Source organism: Perissodus microlepis, chromosome 14, assembly GCF_051167445.1.
Source record: "Perissodus microlepis isolate ML-2025 ecotype Zambia chromosome 14, ASM5116744v1, whole genome shotgun sequence".
In the NCBI taxonomy this organism is placed as follows: Eukaryota; Metazoa; Chordata; class Actinopteri; order Cichliformes; family Cichlidae; genus Perissodus; species Perissodus microlepis.
Genome location: NC_140474.1, coordinates 33,264,878 through 33,283,271, shown reverse-complemented (window position 1 = coordinate 33,283,271; position 18,394 = coordinate 33,264,878). Strand labels below are relative to the sequence as shown.

Sequence of the window (18,394 nt, the reverse complement as noted above, 5' to 3'; positions counted from 1 at the left end):
AAGTCATGGCCCATTGTGGTGAGCAATCACTACAGGCTATTGAGACAATATCTAGATTTGATTTTTGGGTGAACTGTCCCTTTAAACATGTGTTTTGTCTTGCAGTAAATGCAGTGTACAACCTGTACGCAGTGTCCAACCACTCAGGCACCACTATGGGCGGCCACTACACAGCCTACTGTCGCAATCCCAGCTCGGGAGAATGGTACACGTTCAATGACTCCAGGTAGGTTCGCCACAAATCTCACACAGACACACACACACACACACACACACACACTTAGTGTTACTATGACAGTTCACTGTTCATGTAGAAGATCATAGGAGCTGTGTGGAGAAGTCAGCTCGTTGATAATGATAATTTTACAGGCTGTTATTGCTCTCACAAGCACACAAACACCCCCTGGCTAAGATAACAGAGTTGAGGAGTGATAGTAAGAGTTGCGGGTGCTATCTGCTCTGCTTAGCATCCCGTTGGTCACTCCAGGCTGTTTCCTGCTGCGCTGCACTCATTCATACCCTTCCACGCTTCCTCTTACTCAACACTGTTGTCAGGTCTGATGCTGGTTCTCCGTCACTCTTCGGGGGTTGTACCCTGATGACTACACATAGCTCACACTGTTCTGTGTGTGTGTTTGGGAGTGTACAGCATGCACGCTGGCACTGAAACCATTTGATAGCTTCATGAAAGATAAATGAATTGATGATGATTCTGAAAGTTACTCCAGCATGGAAACAAAGCAAATTAAATTGACTAAGTGAATTTGTTTCCTTTACCTCCTCATACATCAGCATGCATACAGTATATATACATATGCATTACTGCAAAGTAAGATTAACCCTGTGAAGCCACCATCCATAAAGAGGCAGTGAATCGTTAGTGTTGTTTTTCTTTTCTACCCGTGTGTGTCTGCTTTGTTCTAACATTACATCTGAAACTGAGCTGCTCACGTTGGAGCTGATAAATCTTGAACAACAGTAACTTTTACTATAACAGAAGACAGCCGACTGAGTGCACACAGATGATTTCAAGCTCAGAAAACAAGAACGCTTGTAGATTTCGACACTGTTCCACATTGCTGCATCAGCAAAATGAGCAAGCTAGAAACAATTACAACTGTGTTACATTTAACAGATGCTTCGTACTGTATTCTACACTCACACAACCAAACAGATGTTTAAGGGAAGGCGTATGTCAGGCTGCAGCGTTGATTTAATGCTCTCCTATTAGTCAAGCATCAAAGTCGTTCCTGGAAGGCATACATCATTTGTTACACATCCTCCTGGCATCAGCACTAGCCAACAGAATGAATCCATTTGGAAACCATGTTAGCACGTGGGCTCCCTCAGACCTGACATCTCATCTCAAAATCACCAAATTCAGACATTCTGCTTTTAATACGGTGCTCTACTAAATGTACTCACACACATATGAGGCTCAGGTGGAGCTTTCAGCTAACTCAATTAGTCATTACATTCAAAGTCTGGGCAGGTTGTTTTAGACAGCAGTGTGTGACTGAAGTAGCAACTATAGTGCCTGACAGCTTCATTCCCTTCGTGCACTAACTTTCAGTTTGACTTTTTATCCCATTTATCATGTTGTAACTTCTATTAGAGTAAGATAGGAGTTACACTATATGGCATCCTACTGCATACTAACTGCTCAAACAGACTGTGATTATGTCTACAGTTAATATCTATAAAGACACCCTATAGCTCACTCAGAGGATCATGAGATAATTTTTGCTTGAATAAAATATATAAATGATACATTATAATCAAGTGTTCAAAGGCTTAAGTTCAATTTTAATTTATTTATATACTTTATATATTCTCTCTTCTCTTGCTTTCCTTTCAGAGTAACGCCAATGTCCTCCAGCCAAGTGCGCAGCAGCGACGCCTACGTCTTGTTCTACGAGCTGGCTTGCTCCTCGCGGATGTGAAGCGTCGTAGAGGAGGGCAGGCCACAGCACCACTCTGACTCACAGACAGACACTGGACGGATGGACACGCAACACATGAGAGTGCTGTTGGAGCCTGGCCTGTTTGGAAATTTTACTTGGACATACATTACATGGCTCACACAAACGCACACACACACATACACATCACTCCACAGAGACTGCTGGATGGGGGGACAGGCTGGAAACCACTGGCTTTTTTTATTCTGCTCTCCGTTTGTACTCCCACATGTTGCTGGTTGTGGGTGGACGTGTGTTTACTCTGTGTGTGTGTGTGCGTGTGTGTGTGAGGTTGACAGAGGGCAATAATCCCATCTGAGTGAACCAACCAGGTGACTCAGTCTCCATCTCAGAAGCCCCTCTCTATGCACTGCAAACTGAACTCTGGTCCTGACCACGCCTTTCCTTCTTCTTCGTCTTCTCTTTGTGATCTTCTTGTTTGCCTCAAACCATTAAAACTGAGACGACCCAGTTTTTAATTTTTCTTCTTGCTTTCTTTCTTCACGTTTTTCTGCTTTGAATTCATGTTGAGGGTTTTTCATTGATAGTTTTTGGGGCGGGGTAGGGGTTAATACAGGCCCCTAGCATCGTTACCATCCTGGACTGTGGATGTACAGTGTTTAGACCGTGTCTATAACTGGACTGGTCATGGATACGAGAAGCTTGCAGCCCACCGGCCTGCTTGGTTTTCCCTCCCACAACCCTCCAGCACTCCCAGGTCTCTATTAGCATCTCCATCACTCTCCTGTTTTTCTTTTGTTCTCTAAAAGTGGTTGGGAGGGTCGGTGGCACTGTGAGCGTGAAATGTTCCAGAGAAGAAGTCTGCCTCTAACTCGTGTTTTATTTTATTTGTTTCTCCCACGTGTGGCTGCTACTGATGTTTTAAAAGTGCTGTGAACGGATGAGCGCACGGTCCGCTAAGGGTCGGCTACAGATTAATAATACAGATGATAATGGTAATAATCCTCATTGTCAGTATGGGGTCTTTTCTTCCTCTCTTGTTTCATGCCATTGAACAACATGGAAAGAATGTTTTAAAAAACACTATATCTGTATATTTTTATATCCTGATGCAATATAGAGAATGTACTATTCAATGGTGCTGAAAATGACCCGTAACTGTTTTCAGTTGGTTTATTTACCAGGTTTCAAGAGAGAAAAAAAAGTCATTATTTATGCTTACAGGTGATAATGTGATGAGTCACACTCTAACTGTGGCAGTCAAACACATGACTATATAAATATATATATATATATATATATATATATATATGAATAAAAGTGAGCGCAACAGTGCTTTTACTTTCTGTCTTTGTATTTTTTTGGTCTCTGCTAGAGAGTCTGCAGCTGCCTAAATCTGGTCTGATAGTTAAGACAGAGATAGCTACCATAATGTTTGTTGTTCCCAAAGAGAACATTTGTTCTAGTCACTACTAGTACAACCATTATAACCAGCACATTCAACGGGTAAAATACGTTTTCTAAGTAAATATATTTCTAAAGGTGCTACTGGCATGAAATTCTCACCAGATGTTGGTAACAACCCATCCAATCCACACATAAATTATGTGTAGTAATGAGAAATGGGAACAGGGAAAAAGGACTGAGCATGGGAAGAAAGGGAAGTGCAGAAAGTCATGACAGCTGCTGAAATCTATCAGTAATTAGAAAGAAACGCTGCCACTTAGTGGAAATTAATATCAGCTAGTTCAGTCCCAGCTGATCCATTACAAAGCAGTGTCACACAAGCAACATCTCATGATGGGTAAAACCAGCGAGCTCCCTCAAGACCTTCACCACATTATTCTTGCAAAACATACAGATGGCATCGGTTCCAGAAGGATTTCTAAACTACTGAAGGTTCCGGTGAGCAGTGTTGTGGCCATAATCTAGAAGTGGAAAAAACATCCACAACTAGGTGCTCCCCACACCAGATTTCAGACAGAGTGAAAATGATGAGAATCAGAAATCCAGGAACCTACAGGATTTGAAGACAGAATCACATTTAAAAATGCATGTGACTGGTTTCTCCATACAGTAGGCATCTTGAAGCTGGCATCACCAACAAAGGCTTTTGTATGGAGTATTAAATACATTCGGTAAGCATGTTCAATACTTATTTTACCTGCAGTACATAAAAGCACAACAAATCACAATTTACTAACACAAATCACTGATCGTGTGACCTGCACACTGCAGCATTAAGTGAATCTAACTATATCTTTTAAATGTAAAATGTGGAACCGTGTGTCTTCCACCTGAAAGTAACCATTCAGATTGATAGATTTCCATACTGTTCTGTTATAACTTATCTAATTCTACTTTGTGAAACAACTGATAGGGCAAACACATTGAGAAATCCAATTCACCAACTGCAAAAAGCAGAGCTGAAGCCAAGCAGACAGCTGCATCGACACTGTCAGGAAGCCTGTCAATGAAATTCCAAACTGTGAGCCTTTGCAAAGTTTAATGTGGTCTAATAATAGGAAGAATGTAGCACACAGAGTTCAGAGAGAAGTTGAGACAGGCGACTAGGACAGTAGAGTGTGTAGTGAAGGAGGACATGCAGAGGGTTGGTGTGACAGAGGAGGATGCCAGGATATAGTGAGATGGAATCAGACGATCTGCTGTGTCAACCCTTAAAATGACGCTGAAAGAAGAAGATGGTCTCATAAAGTTCACATGTAAGATAAAGTACAACTAGCACTGAAGCACTGAAGTACAAATCCAACAGTCAAATTAAACACTCAAGTGTATTTATTTAAACAGGCAACTGTGAGGCGTTCCTGTGAAAGTGCTGCAATATTCTAAAGAAATACATTTGATTTCAAGGACAGTGACAGTCACAGTCTGGTTCTGCAGTTGAGTATCCTCCAACTGCTGAGAGTTTAGTCTAGTTTATCTATACAGTGCCAAATCACAATAACAGTCACCCCAAGGTGCTTTATAATACATACAGAGAAAAACCCAACAATCATAGGGGGTATGAGCAAACACTTTGGCGAAAGTGGAAAGGAAAAACTCCCTTTCAACAGAAAGAAACCTCTGGGAGAACCAGGCTCAGGGAGGGGCGGCCATCTGCCGTGACCGGTTGGGGTGAGAGGAGGAACACAGAATAGAAGACATGCTATGGATGAGAGCCAGAGATTACTAAAAAGTTTTAAAACTTTGTACAACTATTAAAACATAGTGAGTGAGATAGGTGACTGAAGAAGAAATACTCAATGCATCATGGGAATCCCCCAGCAGCCTATGCCTATTGCAGCATAACTAAGGGAGGATTCAGAGTCACCTGATCCAGCCCTAACTATATGCTTTAGCAAAAAGGAAAGTTTTAAGCCTAATCTTAAAAGTAGAGATAGTGTCTGTCTCCTGAATCCAAACTGGAAGCTGGTTCCACAGAAGAGGGGCCTGAAAACTGAAGGCTCTGCTTCCCCATTCTACTTTTAAATACTCTAGGAACAACAAGTAAGCCTGCTGTGCAAGAGCAAAGTGCTCTAATGGGGTGATATGGTACTACAATGTCTTTAAGATAAGATGTGGCTTGATTATTCAAGACCTTGCATGTGAGGAGCAGGATTTTGGATTAAATTCTGGATTTAAGCCTCTCTGTTGTCACACCCTCCCCTCAGGTCGGGTGTGTCATTCTCAATAGCACTCTGTCCTTCACAGCACATATAAATAATATCACTCGGTCTTCCTACTTTCATCTCCGTAATATTAACCGTCTTCATCCCTCACTCACACCACACAGTACCGCCATACTTGTCAATGCTCTTGTCACATCTCGTCTGGATTACTGTAATTCTCTTCTCTATGGTTTACCTCATAAATCCCTCCATAAACTGCAGTTGGTTCAAAATACAGCTGCTCGTATTATTTCCAGAACTAGATCCACTGAACATATAACACCTGTTCTAAAAACAGCTCCATTGGCTCCCAATTCACCTCCGTGTCAATTTCAAGATCCTGCTTCTCACTTTCAAAGCGCTTCATAACTTTGCTCCTCCATATCTATCCGATCTTCTCCATACATACTCACCCCTTTGTACACTCCGCTCTTCTTCAGCTTCCCTTCTGTCAGTTCTTAGGCCATTTTTTACCTTGCTCAGTTTTTATATGTGCAGTCATACTTTCATGACTGTTTATGTCTAAATTTTATCTACCATGTTTGCTATATATACATTTTTCTTATGTTTTTTATGGTATTGTTTACGTGCTACTGTAAGGTGACCTTGAGGGTCTGAAAGGCGCCTATAAATAAAATGTATTATTATTATTATTATTATTATTATTATTATTATTATTATTATTATTATTAAGCCAGTGAAGCCAATGAAGGGAAGCCAGTTTAGGAGAAATGAGCAGTTTCTTTCTAGTCCCTGACAATACTCTTGCTGCAGTGCTTTTGGATTAACTGAAGGCTTTTCAGTGAGTTTTTAGGACACAGTGATAATAATGAATTACAGCAGTCCAGCATCACTCTGAGATAGGATATTTCTAATTTTAGAGATAATGCGCAAATGGAAGAAAGCGGTCCTAGCAGACTCATGTGGAATCCAGTCCAAGCGTTCCCGCAGGCAAATGGGAACTCAGTGTGGATTAGGTGACATGCAGGGACAAGCACCCTTCACACTATCAGACTGATGTATTTGTGTCAAGTCACGCGGTCACACATAATCAACACAACTGGAAGTAATGCTTGATGTAGGAGATTAGCAAGTTGCCAGTTTGCACTATTTCTAAGCTTTAGGTCAAAGACTGCTGCCCCGAGGTCACAAAGAAACTCCAAACCATTGTTGCAGCAGTTCTCTGGGCACTTATTGGGCACTTAATTTGAAGTATGTAGCTTTCATTAGCTACATGCTTTCATTTTAATTGGCAAGAGGAAATCAAGAAGACCATTAACTGAATCTTCTGTCAAATCTGTTAAAATAATACTCAGAATTTTGCTGACGTTTCTTTAAAATATGGTTTTAAATAAGCTTTTCTTCCCTTGGAAGTTATATTTCTGTCAGCATCTTTGCTGGTACAGGATTCTTCTGTACTGTAGGTTCCAGTCCAGGATCCTTTCAGTACCATGTCTCTCTCTGTTATAATGCCTCTGGAGAAAGGCCGGAGCCGCCTTGCATTCCTGCTCTGTGAGAACCAAGCACACTTTCCTGCTTGCTGCCTGTAAATATATGACACGCTGGTTCTACTATATGTTGGTATCACAGACTGCATACTGGAAACTGTTTAAGCCCCTGTGTTTTATTTCATTTGTAATTTTTGAAATTCTCACATAATAATAGTTTTAATCCATAGTTTTCAATGAGTAATTTAATCTAAATGGACATGAATCCATAATATTGTTAAACGAAGACTTATCTTAGACTGGACTGACATGTCCTTTTATTGGTAAGTCACTGTCATTACGACATTTTCTTATAATTTTATTAAAACATAGAATTTCCTAAAACTTTCTCTTTAAAAAATAAATACATAATATAATCCTGTAGTACTGAATCACCATTACCTTCCCACGCGCATTTCTTTTTCAATGAAAAATGGGAAAAGGACATTATAAAAATAATAATACAAGTAAAGATGGGTAGTATTTTTAATAATTTTAAATATCATTAGCATTTAAATATTATACATATTTCAATCACCAAAGAAGAGAAGAAACGTATTGAAACAGATTCGAATAAAGTAGACTGAGAAATTCAAAGGTAGTTTAAAGTCAAGGATTTCTATTGGTTTAAAGCTCTTCTCCTACAGCCAATCATAGCTCTCTAAATAAAGGTTGACGGAAGTTCAACAAAACATCAGAGAAGCTAGTTTCCGTTAGCTTACTGAAATACGATGGTGTCCCTACGGCAGGTGTTGGTATGTAGACTGTGTTAAAACGGTTACGGGGACCAGGAGGAAGCCGGCTAACATAATGCTTTCTGCTCTGGTCTGTGGCGCTCTGGTGTTCCCTGGACTTTTCTGCAGCTCCAGAAAAGTCCTTAAATCCACTTTCACACAGTGGAGCGACGCTGACGTGGTTTGTGTCAGTGAGAGGTCAGCATCCACACGGGTCACCTCACCAGACTACGTTAACACAAACGCCAGTTTAATGTTGTGTTGTTTATCTGTCTCGTTACACACACTGCGGAGATTTGCTTCCTGTGTCACATTACTAACAGGAAAGAGCAGCTAAATTCGGCACATATATAACAAACCATAGAGGCGTTTTTGACGTAAGGAATCCTCTGATTCCCGTTAAATATAAGCTTGACTTAGATTTTAGAATTTGACATAATAATTTGGTTATGTGTTTGTAGGATATGTGCCGAAGGCACCACATTGCACGCCTGTGAGGGTTTGAATATTCATTGCGTGTGCAGTGGGGACTATTAAAAAGAAAGACAACAAATAAACGTGCATGTATTCGGGTGCAGTTGTGTCTACCCAAACAGTTGCTTTGCTTACTTTAGGCTGGTTTCTGCCATACATGCTTCTCTGGCTACTGCAGCTGGAGTCACAGTCATGACATCCTGCAGGGACGTCATGGCTGACAGGTTAGTGTTTCATAGTTTGTTGCACATGAAGACATGAGTTATCATTAGATTGTCAGTTTGTTAGTTCAGTGAAAGTGTTTCCTGTCTCACTTCACAGTCACTGGCTGGTGAACGCGTTTGTATTGTTTGGAGTGCCCTACATGGTCTTTGACATCTATGCCATGTATCTGAGCCACTACCATACTCAGAAGCTCAAAGGTCATTCCAGCTCATACAGCGGCCACTCTCTTCAGACAGTGAAGGCTTTTCTCATCAAGGACTCCATGTTGGTTCTTCATCATGTGGCCTTGCTTCTCATTTTCATGCCCATCACTCTGGTGAGAACACTGAGGAGTCTCTTCCGCTTTGTGTGTTCAGGCTGACTTGCCACTAAATGTTTGATTTGCAGTTCTTCAGAAGAGGACTGGGGGACTTCTTCATCGGCTGCCTGTTCACCACAGAGTTCAGCACTCCTTTTGTCTCCATTGGAAAGATTCTCATCCAGGTAATGCATGGGATTTACCTTTAGCAGATAGAGGAAGGCTGACATCAAGAAATCCCACTAGTGGCAAGAAAAGGTTGGCTTAAAGGACAGCAGAGGCTTCGATCTTGGCAGCACAGGAACAGGACCTAAGCTCCCGATCCATAGATTGAGGAGTCTCCCACAGCTGACAGGACCAGAGTGGCAGACTGTACAAAGACACCAGAGACTAGCCAAAACATATGGGTGTGAAAATCTGTCACACTAACAATTTCAGATCATCAAGCAAATTTACTGTTAGAGAAAGATAATTGATTAAATACAAAATGCAGTTTTTAATGATGAACCTACCTGGTCCTGTGTTTTTATTGTGGGACCGTGTGCAGGGTTTATAATGGTCACGTATAAAAGATTGTGTAGTACGACAAATGGCATAAATTCTTATCATGTTTGCATAAAAGTGTTTTGTGTTACGCACATGGATGTATTAGGGAAGTCCCCTCACCATCTTTCTGTGTTTCATATCCAGCTGGGTCTCGACAACACCAGACTCCACAGGATCAACGGCATCATTGTCTTGCTCAGCTTCTTCACATGTCGGATCCTGCTCTTCCCCTTCATGTATTGGATGTATGGCCGGCAATTTGGGATTCCTCTGCACAGAGTGGTCTTTCACCTGCCACTGCAATGCAACGTGGGTAACCTAGTGCTCCTGGCTCCACAGATCTACTGGTTTATACTTCTGCTGAGGAAAGCCAACAGACTGTACCTGAGGCAGAGGAAGGGGCCGGCCCGCAAAGACTGAAGGCTCCATGATTTTCAAAAAAACAACACAAAACCCTCAGATTATTGCTACAGTTAATGAAAAAATAACTTTATTATGAAAATAATAAACTTAAGTCAGATTTAACAGGAAAGAGTTGTTTAACTGTGACTCTATCACATAGTCTGTCAGCAGTGCTGTTTTCCTTTTGTCTGTTCAGCTTTTATATGTTAGAGCCTCAACAATGTTACCCAACTACACAGAATCTGTATAAATTAAAGTCACTTTAATGAATAAAGGATGAAATAATAACACTGATGATGACTGAGTGCCCCTGGTGTACAGTACACACATTTAGCTTACGTTTTCATGCTGTCTACAATGTTAATGCAAATAAGAATAACTGCTCAACGTGTTGCAAAATATGATTTTAAGTTTGGTTTTTAATTCACAGAGATTTCAAGCTTGTTACTTCTTAACCTGAGTTCAGTGTGACAGATTTCCTCCTTATTTCCATCGCCATGCTTTCATTCTTGCACCCTACATGAGTAGTTTTGTGTCTTGCCCTCACATACAGCAGGTCTGCGTCTCATTATATTAAAAATATCTTTTCTATGACATCACATAGAGCCAAGAATAAATAAAAAAAAAACTATTTAGTCGTCTCCAGCCTGAGCTTCTGGCTCACAGGGATAACTTGTATACACACTGACATCATTAGCGGATTCTTAGAGAGGTGCTCATATTAAACATGACCTTAACATTACACTGTTGTTAATCAGCAGGCATATTCAGGATTTTGAGTTTTTGCAAACTCAAAGTGCTCAGTGGGAAACAGCAGATAGATCAGTGTGTGCATCATGCTGCTGAGGACACGAGCTGAGCAATTTTCTGCTGCAGCACAGCCTTCATCTCCGGGTTCTCCAAGTTGTCTGAGATGGTAGAGAAGAAGTGGCGGGTGTTGTCGCACTCCAGTGGGGTGCAGCTGTTTGGGAAGGCGGCCATAATGGCCTCGTACTGACTGAGGATCTCCAGACTAGAGAGAAACAGAGGCTCACATTGGCCTCCTGGCATCATCACCTGAAGGGAAGACACATTTCACCAGTGAGCCTGTAGTCCTGACTCAGGAAAAGAACACACTGAGAGAACTTTGTAGCAGTCAAATACAATGGCATCTAACACATGCTGATCCAAGTGCATTACTAAATTTGAGCAAACATGCTGCTTGGTTATAAGAGGAAAAAATTAGCCAATCAGAGACAGAATGGTGTAAAGAAGTCGTACCTGGACGTGCTGAACATGGCAGAAGAGCTGGCTCAGAACAAAAAGAACTTCCTGGCTTGGAGCAGTCTCCTTCTGTGAATCCTTTAATATCAGAGGAGTGTCTCTGGCTTCTTTGGACTTTGGACATATGAGAGTTGGATTTGAGTCTGTGGTTGCTGGTGTTTTAGGAGGAGTTGAAGCAGAAGCAGTAAAAGCACCAGATGAAGGAAGAGGCAGTTTGGCTCGTAGTGAATTCATCATGTCCCTCACAGCGTGGGCGTATAACCTGCCTACGTGTGCCCAGCCATTCGCCGACAGCCAGTCAGAGCAGCTGGAGCCGCAGAGCAGCTGCAGGACTCGAAGCAGGAGGACTGACAGGCGGAGTTCACATGAAAACTTCCTCAGGTCCAGTAGGGGCAGAAAGTCCACGTACTCCAGAGAGAAAGGCACGTGAAGGCGGCTGGATGTGATCAGCTCACGGAGGCCTCTCAGAAGCCTGCTCCACTGGGAGACGGAGCACCAGGGCAGCATCTGAGTCAGAGCTACTAGCAGGCCTTTGCTGAACATGCTGACGTGGTCAGGTTTGTGCTGGTCCAGAGTGAGACAGGACAGCATGGTGCTCTGCAGAGAGTCAGATATGGAGCAACACTCCATCCAGGCTAAAAGACCTGTGCCCAAACCGTACGAGGGAAGGTCCACACCCAACCATTCCTACAGGACAGACATAGTGTTCAATGCAAACTGAGAGCAAAAACAATCAGCTCTAGAGAAACCACACAAATAACAGTATCACATATTTTTTTTCTCAAAAAGTGAGCCTGTGAGCCAGATTTCAATGTTAAAATGCCCAAATTTACAGCATTAAAAATTTGGTTTACAGCCTGCTACAAAAATGGCTTAAAGGTCTACAGGCTGAGCAGCATCTGCTGATTGAAAACCTAAAACTTTCACATTACGGTGGCCCGCAGAGGTCAAAGAACACCAGCAAATAGAAAAATCATTAAAAAAATGGAAGTGTTTTTGTGGACACAATAACAGCTGGCTGTTTAACAGCTAATAGCAAACATGTACAGTATCTACAGTTTTATATGAATCTTGTGTTATCCTGCATCGTCTTCTCTGACGAGTCCTCTTCTTTTAAGCATGTCTCAGTGTGATCATGTGCATGTTTTAGTTCTGGTCACTTCTCTAGCTGGTCCGTCACATTATTGTGTCCCCATAAACACTTCAGTTGTGGTTTGTGTGCTTTTACGCGTTTTTCTATTTTCTGTTTTTTAAAAAAAGTTTCAGTTAATTTGACCTTTCAGGGCTTACGAGTTTTGATTTATCTGATCACAGAACAGTTTGGATCTATCAGTCCATTTATGACCTTTGCCTCAGAGAAGACGGCAGTGTTTCTGGATCATATTCACAAACAGTGATTTCTGGAAGCGTTCCTGATTTCTATGATGGAATCATGGCTGTTTTTTTTAATTCATTGCTTTCTGAGGGCCTGAAGGTCCTGTCCTCTGCCACAGAGATTTCTCCAGATGCTTTGAACCTTTTTGAAGTTATGTACCAGAGATGATGAGATACTCAAAATCTTTGCGATTACATTTCTTTGCAGACTGGTATATCTCTGCCCATCTTTTACTTCTGAGAAACACTGCCTCTCAAAGATGCTCTTTGTACTCTGTATTGTTACTGACTTGCTTCCAGTTAACCCAATTAGTTATCAGCCACTTGTTTTAGTAACACTGACTTTTCCAGTCTTTTAAGGCCTTATCTCAAAGTTCTGCCTCCAATTTGAAAAAGAGATTTTTTTTCTTCTTCTTCTTCTTTTTTTTTTTAAAAAAAAGGTACATTTTCTCAGTTTAAACATTTGACACGTTGAGTGTTGTACTTTGAATAAAATGAGGGTTTAAGATGTTTGCAAATACATTCATTCTGTTTTATTTATGTTTTACCCAGACCTGGGTTTGCATTTTCACAGATTGGATGTTGATACTTGACACCGTTCTTCAAAGAAATTCAGGAGTAGGCGGGTTCCGCAGTAGGACATACCTGTTCAGGTAGATCACACACAGCCAGCAGAGAGGAGGGCACTTCATTTTTAAAGTGCTCCCCCCACACAGGGTTCAGCAGGAACTGAACCGTCCAGTCCAGCTCTTCCATCTTGTTGTGGAGCCAGAACAGCGCTCGGGACCAGCTGCTGGGGGCCGCTGCCACCTCCGCACCCACCACCTGCCCCAGAGTGGTCAGCACTGACAACAGCAGCTCCTTCATATCTATGGACCAGATGTGGTGGTTTGGTGGTTGCTCCCAACATCTAGGAGGGATCAGGTGGGTTTAAGTTGAAATCAAATGATGTTAAACGCTATAAAGGTTTAACAGCTCAGAAATAAAAAAGTGGAAAGCTTTACTTATGATACAAACCTGAGAGTCTGGTTGTGTAGCTGGGCCAGCATGTAGAGGAGGGGGAAAGGAGAGCAGTCGAACACCCAGTGAGGAGTGGTGGCTGCTTGCTGCATGTCCACAGACAAAGCAGTCTGGAGAAGCTGGATACTCACCTCTGCATCCACAGAACAGTGAGCTGGCAGAACCACAGAATAACTATCAGTGACAAATAATTTACTTTACATCCCAATGCATTGATGTGACAGCCTTGGGTTATAGGTAGATTAGCCAAATGTAACTTAAAATGGATCTACAGCTGTGGTCAGAGGTTTCCATCCACTCATTCTGGTGATACATGTCAGGGTGATTTGGGTGACTTTTCATGATTTCCTTAACCTGTTTCTTTTCTAGGCTGGAATGCTTGTATAGCATCCATCTGTAATGACTTCAAAAAAAGAAAAAAATTGGGTGCATGTCTGAATGCAAGTTGGAATTTATTTTAGATTTTCTTTGATCCACACAGGGCCAAGATTAAACATACAGGCTCTCATATATACATGCACCTTACTAATATTTGATTAAATGTGCCTTTAACCACACTTTAACCAGATGCTTTTAGTAGTCATCTGCCTTAACTCTGGCTGCTATTTAAACACTCTTATTGGCAGAATTGGTATTTAATTTAAACACATTTCATTTAAATTGGTTGGTCATAGTGCACAACTTTTAAACAGGGTTCAGTTCAGAACTTTAGGAAGGTCATTCCAGATGCTTAATGGAGCCAGCTTTCAGCAGCTAGACTCTGTGATCACCAGTTCAAACAACTGTATGTAAGAACAAGTACACTGTAATTGAACCGCTGTTCCAATTTCTGGAAAAGACAAACAGTCACTCTCAGATAAGATGAAAGTGGTTCAGGGACAACCCAGGCACCACCAAGCCTGCCTTTAACTGGAAACTTCTGGAACAGCAGCATCACTGTCCACAGTGAAGAGTTGTTTTTTTTTTTACATCGCCATGGACCAAGAAGGTGCCGATATAGAAGCCCCTGCTCCAAAATCGACATCTTCACACTTAACTGACACTTGCAGCTGCAGAGGCTTTCAAACCTAAGAATGCTGTACCTGCTGTCAAGCATGGTCATGGTAGCATCATGCTCTGTGGCTCAAATCAACAGTCAGATGGTTGAAACGTGGATAAAGAAGGCTGACATTACCGTAAACATCTGGAATTCCCTTCCTAAAGCCCAGACCTCAACTCTAGTGGTCTATGCCTGGAAACCAATAATTTTGAATAACCTATCAATTCTGCCAAGAATTATGCCAGACGCTTATTGGTAACTACTAAAAGTGTCTGATGAAGATGCAACATGCTACGGTACACTTAACCTTTTCATTTAACATTTAGAATTTTGACCCTGTCAGGATCAGTGAAAATAAATTAAAACCTGCGAATCCAATTCTTGTTTGGTTTTTTTCAAAGTCATCACACATGTATGCTGTACAATCATTCCACCCTGGAAATGTTAAAAGCCCAGACGTGATGGAAGCACCACGTTTACCATGACATTCATATCCATGACGAGTAGATCTAAACTTTTGATCACAACTGTAAAATGCTAATAAAATAGCTAATGTAGGTTGTGGTAAACAAAAACATGTGATATTCACCTGTAGCTGAGAGGTTAGGCAGGACAAAGGTTTTCACGACTTCGTGAGGTGACAGAACGCTTTCCCTCTTTCCTTCTCCCTCAGCTGAAGTGACGGGCTCCATGAGCAGACCCAGAAACTTGAGGAACTGTTCTTTTTCAGTTGCTAACAGTGACTTGGTCTGGATCATGTCCTGTAAACACTTGCAAAGTAAACTGCACACCACATTTTTCCTCCCTCCATCTCTTCTTCCCCTCTGGTCTCTGAGTCCTGGCAGCTGTTCCAGGATCTTAGCCATTAGAGAGAAAGCTCCTTTGTTGAAAACAGCCGAATGACAGCAGGACCTCAAAGTGGCTTCGGGGTTCTGAAAGGCCACTCTTGCAACTAGAGAGGCTGCCGTAGTCAGGTTGCCCTGTGAAGCGCCCACTGAAGCTCCGCCCGCCCCCTGAATGATGCAGTTGAAGGCCATGTTGAGCTCCTGTTCAAACCCATCAGCTAGAGCAGCAGGTACAGAGCACTCGAAGAACCCCCTGCTGGATAATCTCAGCATGGCAGCCAACGCTTTGTTCTGGTCTTCTAATGTGAGTGTGGAGAAAATACCTGAAGTGATTTTCAGCAGTTTGTGGCACTGCCTCACATTAGCGCTCTCGCTATGGAGTCTGCTCATTAGGGTGGAGGCGAGGCTCATGAGGGTGCTGTGCTGCCGGAATGCCCCCTGGTTTTTTTCCAGGCAGTCGAGCCAGCGATCCGCACGTTCTGCCCATAATGGCTCGCTGGCAAACAACACTGCAAAGTCCTCACAGTCTTCCAGGTGATGGGTGATGATGACAGCAGCAACCTCTGCGCTCACTTCAGGGCTGCTCTCTGCTGCAGGGAGGGACAGTGACTTCAGCACACCTCTGAGTGTATCATTCTCTCCTTCAAAGTCGTCACTCCCAGCTCCAGGTGCTTCCTCTAGAGAAGCCAGGACCCTCTGGATGCTTTGTTCTAGCTGGAAAGCAGAGTAACTAGGGCTGGAGTGGTCACACTGATTGAGAACACTGCTTTGCCAAAACTGTGCAAGCTCTGTGATAATCCTCAGGGCTTCACTCAGCTTCATCTGGCGCAGATTAAACTGAGAAGGTGTGTGAGAAGCACGCAAGTCTTTCAGAGCTTCCTGAATCATTTCAGGATTCAGCTTCTCCATGTTCTCCTCTCTGGCTCGGAGGATTTTACACAAACAGTCCAACTTCTCTTTAGCTGGAAGCACCACGTTTTGGTCTATCAGGAAGGTTGTGTAAAGAGCATCGAGGGAAATGGATAAGGCCTGAAAGCAGAGGTCAGGTGAGGATATGTGACCTTTCATGTCTTTGAGTGCGTAAAGAAGAATGTGCAGAATATCTGCTGAATTTGGCGTGTCTAACTTTAACCTCTTTGCAGCCTGAGGGGACAGACTGGAGGACTCAGAGGAGAGGCGAGCAAGCTGGCTGGCAAACATCTTCTCTATGCTCTCTTCTTCTCCAACCTCCTCTTCCACTCTGCCTTTCCACAGCTCCCACCAAACCTCCAGAAGGAGTCGGATATCGTCTTCCCCTATGGGATCGCTCCTCACATGTTCCACCAGCCTTTCCAGCTCAGCACAGATTTGAGCGTGAGGAAGATGCAGGAGGAAACTGGCAAAAACACCCGCAGCTGCTGCTGACTTCACCAGCTCCAGCAGGACGACACGGCTGACCTCAGGGAGGCTGTTTTGGAGAGAGAAGAAAGGGTTCTCCCTCCAAGCAAACTCAACGTTCTCCTCAGCCTCTCTGCACAGCAGCTTCAGCCACACAACACAAACCATCCTCTTTTTCCAGCTCTCAGCTGCTGGGTTGGGACAGTCACTGACTTCATCCTGTCTGCAGATTTCTTTGAGTGCTTCCAGGATCACATGTCCCACCCGGCTCCAGTCTGCTTTCTGAATGGTGGACAGAGATGAGGGGGAACACAGCTTATCAGCCAGGAGGAAAGCTCCCCGAAGCACCGTCGAGTCTGAAAGAACAAGAGAAAAGGCATCAAAACTCAAATTTGCCAGAGGAAATTGATTTTTTTGAAAATTTTCAACTGTCCTCTCAGCTCCTTAAATTAGCCTAAAATGGCAAAGCTGCGCAAAAAACAACACTTTGATCTTAAGACCAAAAAATGCCACTTTGAAAATGGCTTTTGACTGGAGATAAGCTGAAGTTCAACTCTGGTTCATCTTAAGTTGACAGTGGAAGGAACATGGTCTGAAGCCTGAGCTCAGAGAGGTTACTTATATCTCATTATTTTAAATCGTGATCTTGTATATGAACATCCACACTCTGTAGAATAAGGTATTAGTGTCTATTTCTCAGTTCCACACAGAATGAATACAAGCTATATAAATATATATAGAAAAAAATGTCGCTGCTCTGTCATTCTCACACACATACAGCAGAGCGGTTAGAGAACAGCATTACCTCTTAAACTGCTAAAGCTGATACTATTTAATTTTGTGGGGGTTGATTATGGCGAAAAATCACGGTTTGCTGTTATTTCCTTTTAGCACATGCAACATTAACTGTAGCATAACAGAAATTGTGACTCGTGTTTTCTGTATGGGAACGTGAGGAGTGTAACGGTTACCTTTGTTCATTATTAGTGCCAAAGCTGCAGAGTGGACCTGGATGCTGAGAAGCTAGTTTGCTAATTTTAGTTCTAACTATAAGCTGTACCACAGCTCTAATACTTTACAACAGAGTATAATGAAGTAGAGAGCAAACGCGAAACTACCTCCCAGCAAAGGTTTCTATCAGAGTGACACCAACTTTGTATAAAGCGCTTCCGCTGTTAGCGTCAGCGTGTAGAACCAGAGAGTATTCATGATCAAGAACTCCCACTCTGTGGAGTTCCGGTTTCATAGAGGGCGCTCTAAGCATATGGCAGAATGAATAGAGCTCTATGGCTCTGTAGCCCCAGAATGTCATTTGTGTTGGGTAAACAATTTTGGTTATTGTTTTTTGTTTTGTTTTTAAATATTTTCCTTAGTAGTTAATAGATGTAGCTTCATTTTCACATTTTTATGGTTTCCAACATTTCGGTGTAATACAAACAGCACCAAGAGCCGCATAATGCATCGACTACTTTACTTTCAGGCATGAAACACACAGCCGCGGAAAACTTCTGACAGTAACTTCCTGACAGTGATCACCTTCGACCACCACAAGCAGCGTGTTCTCATATGCATGATAGGTTTTGTTGTGGTTTAACTACGCTCCCAATATCTAAATAACGTATGATGTAGATTATTAGACCTAAAATCGGGCATGGAGAAATAATTATTTGAGTGCTTTCGCTACATTCACAGCTATTATTTGAGGACTTTCTGTAATTTC

General features: G+C 42.4%; 3 protein-coding genes across 5 annotated transcripts in view; 2 read left to right on the top strand and 1 right to left on the bottom strand.

The window, feature by feature from the left end:
• The window catches only part of LOC146374275 (ubiquitin carboxyl-terminal hydrolase 2-like), a 48,791-nt gene extending 46,346 nt beyond the window's left edge, over positions 1-2,445 (top strand). For all 3 annotated transcript variants that reach the window (XM_084951489.1, XM_084951487.1, XM_084951488.1), the window contains 2 exons: positions 106-226; positions 1,859-2,445. In XM_084951489.1, coding sequence (XP_084807615.1) covers positions 106-226; positions 1,859-1,943 — 206 coding nt within the window. In that variant the 3' untranslated portion in view covers positions 1,944-2,445. The remainder of the gene's footprint in view (positions 1-105; positions 227-1,858) is intronic.
• A 5,310-nt stretch (positions 2,446-7,755) lies between these two features.
• Positions 7,756-10,050, top strand: LOC146374274 (ceramide synthase-like). Its single transcript, XM_084950570.1, has 5 exons — positions 7,756-8,009; positions 8,426-8,509; positions 8,607-8,826; positions 8,898-8,993; positions 9,499-10,050. The coding sequence occupies exons 1-5, from the start codon at positions 7,888-7,890 to the stop codon at positions 9,772-9,774; spliced, it is 798 nt and encodes a 265-aa protein (XP_084806696.1). The 5' UTR covers positions 7,756-7,887; the 3' UTR covers positions 9,775-10,050.
• On the bottom strand, positions 9,907-17,827 carry gemin4 (gem (nuclear organelle) associated protein 4). The gene is made up of 6 exons (XM_084950568.1): positions 17,646-17,827; positions 15,042-17,030; positions 13,411-13,567; positions 13,039-13,303; positions 11,017-11,706; positions 9,907-10,812 (listed from the first exon to the last, which is right to left on the bottom strand). The coding sequence occupies exons 1-6, from the start codon at positions 17,653-17,655 to the stop codon at positions 10,591-10,593; spliced, it is 3,333 nt and encodes a 1,110-aa protein (XP_084806694.1). The 5' UTR covers positions 17,656-17,827; the 3' UTR covers positions 9,907-10,590.
• Between the last annotated feature and the right edge of the window lie 567 nt (positions 17,828-18,394).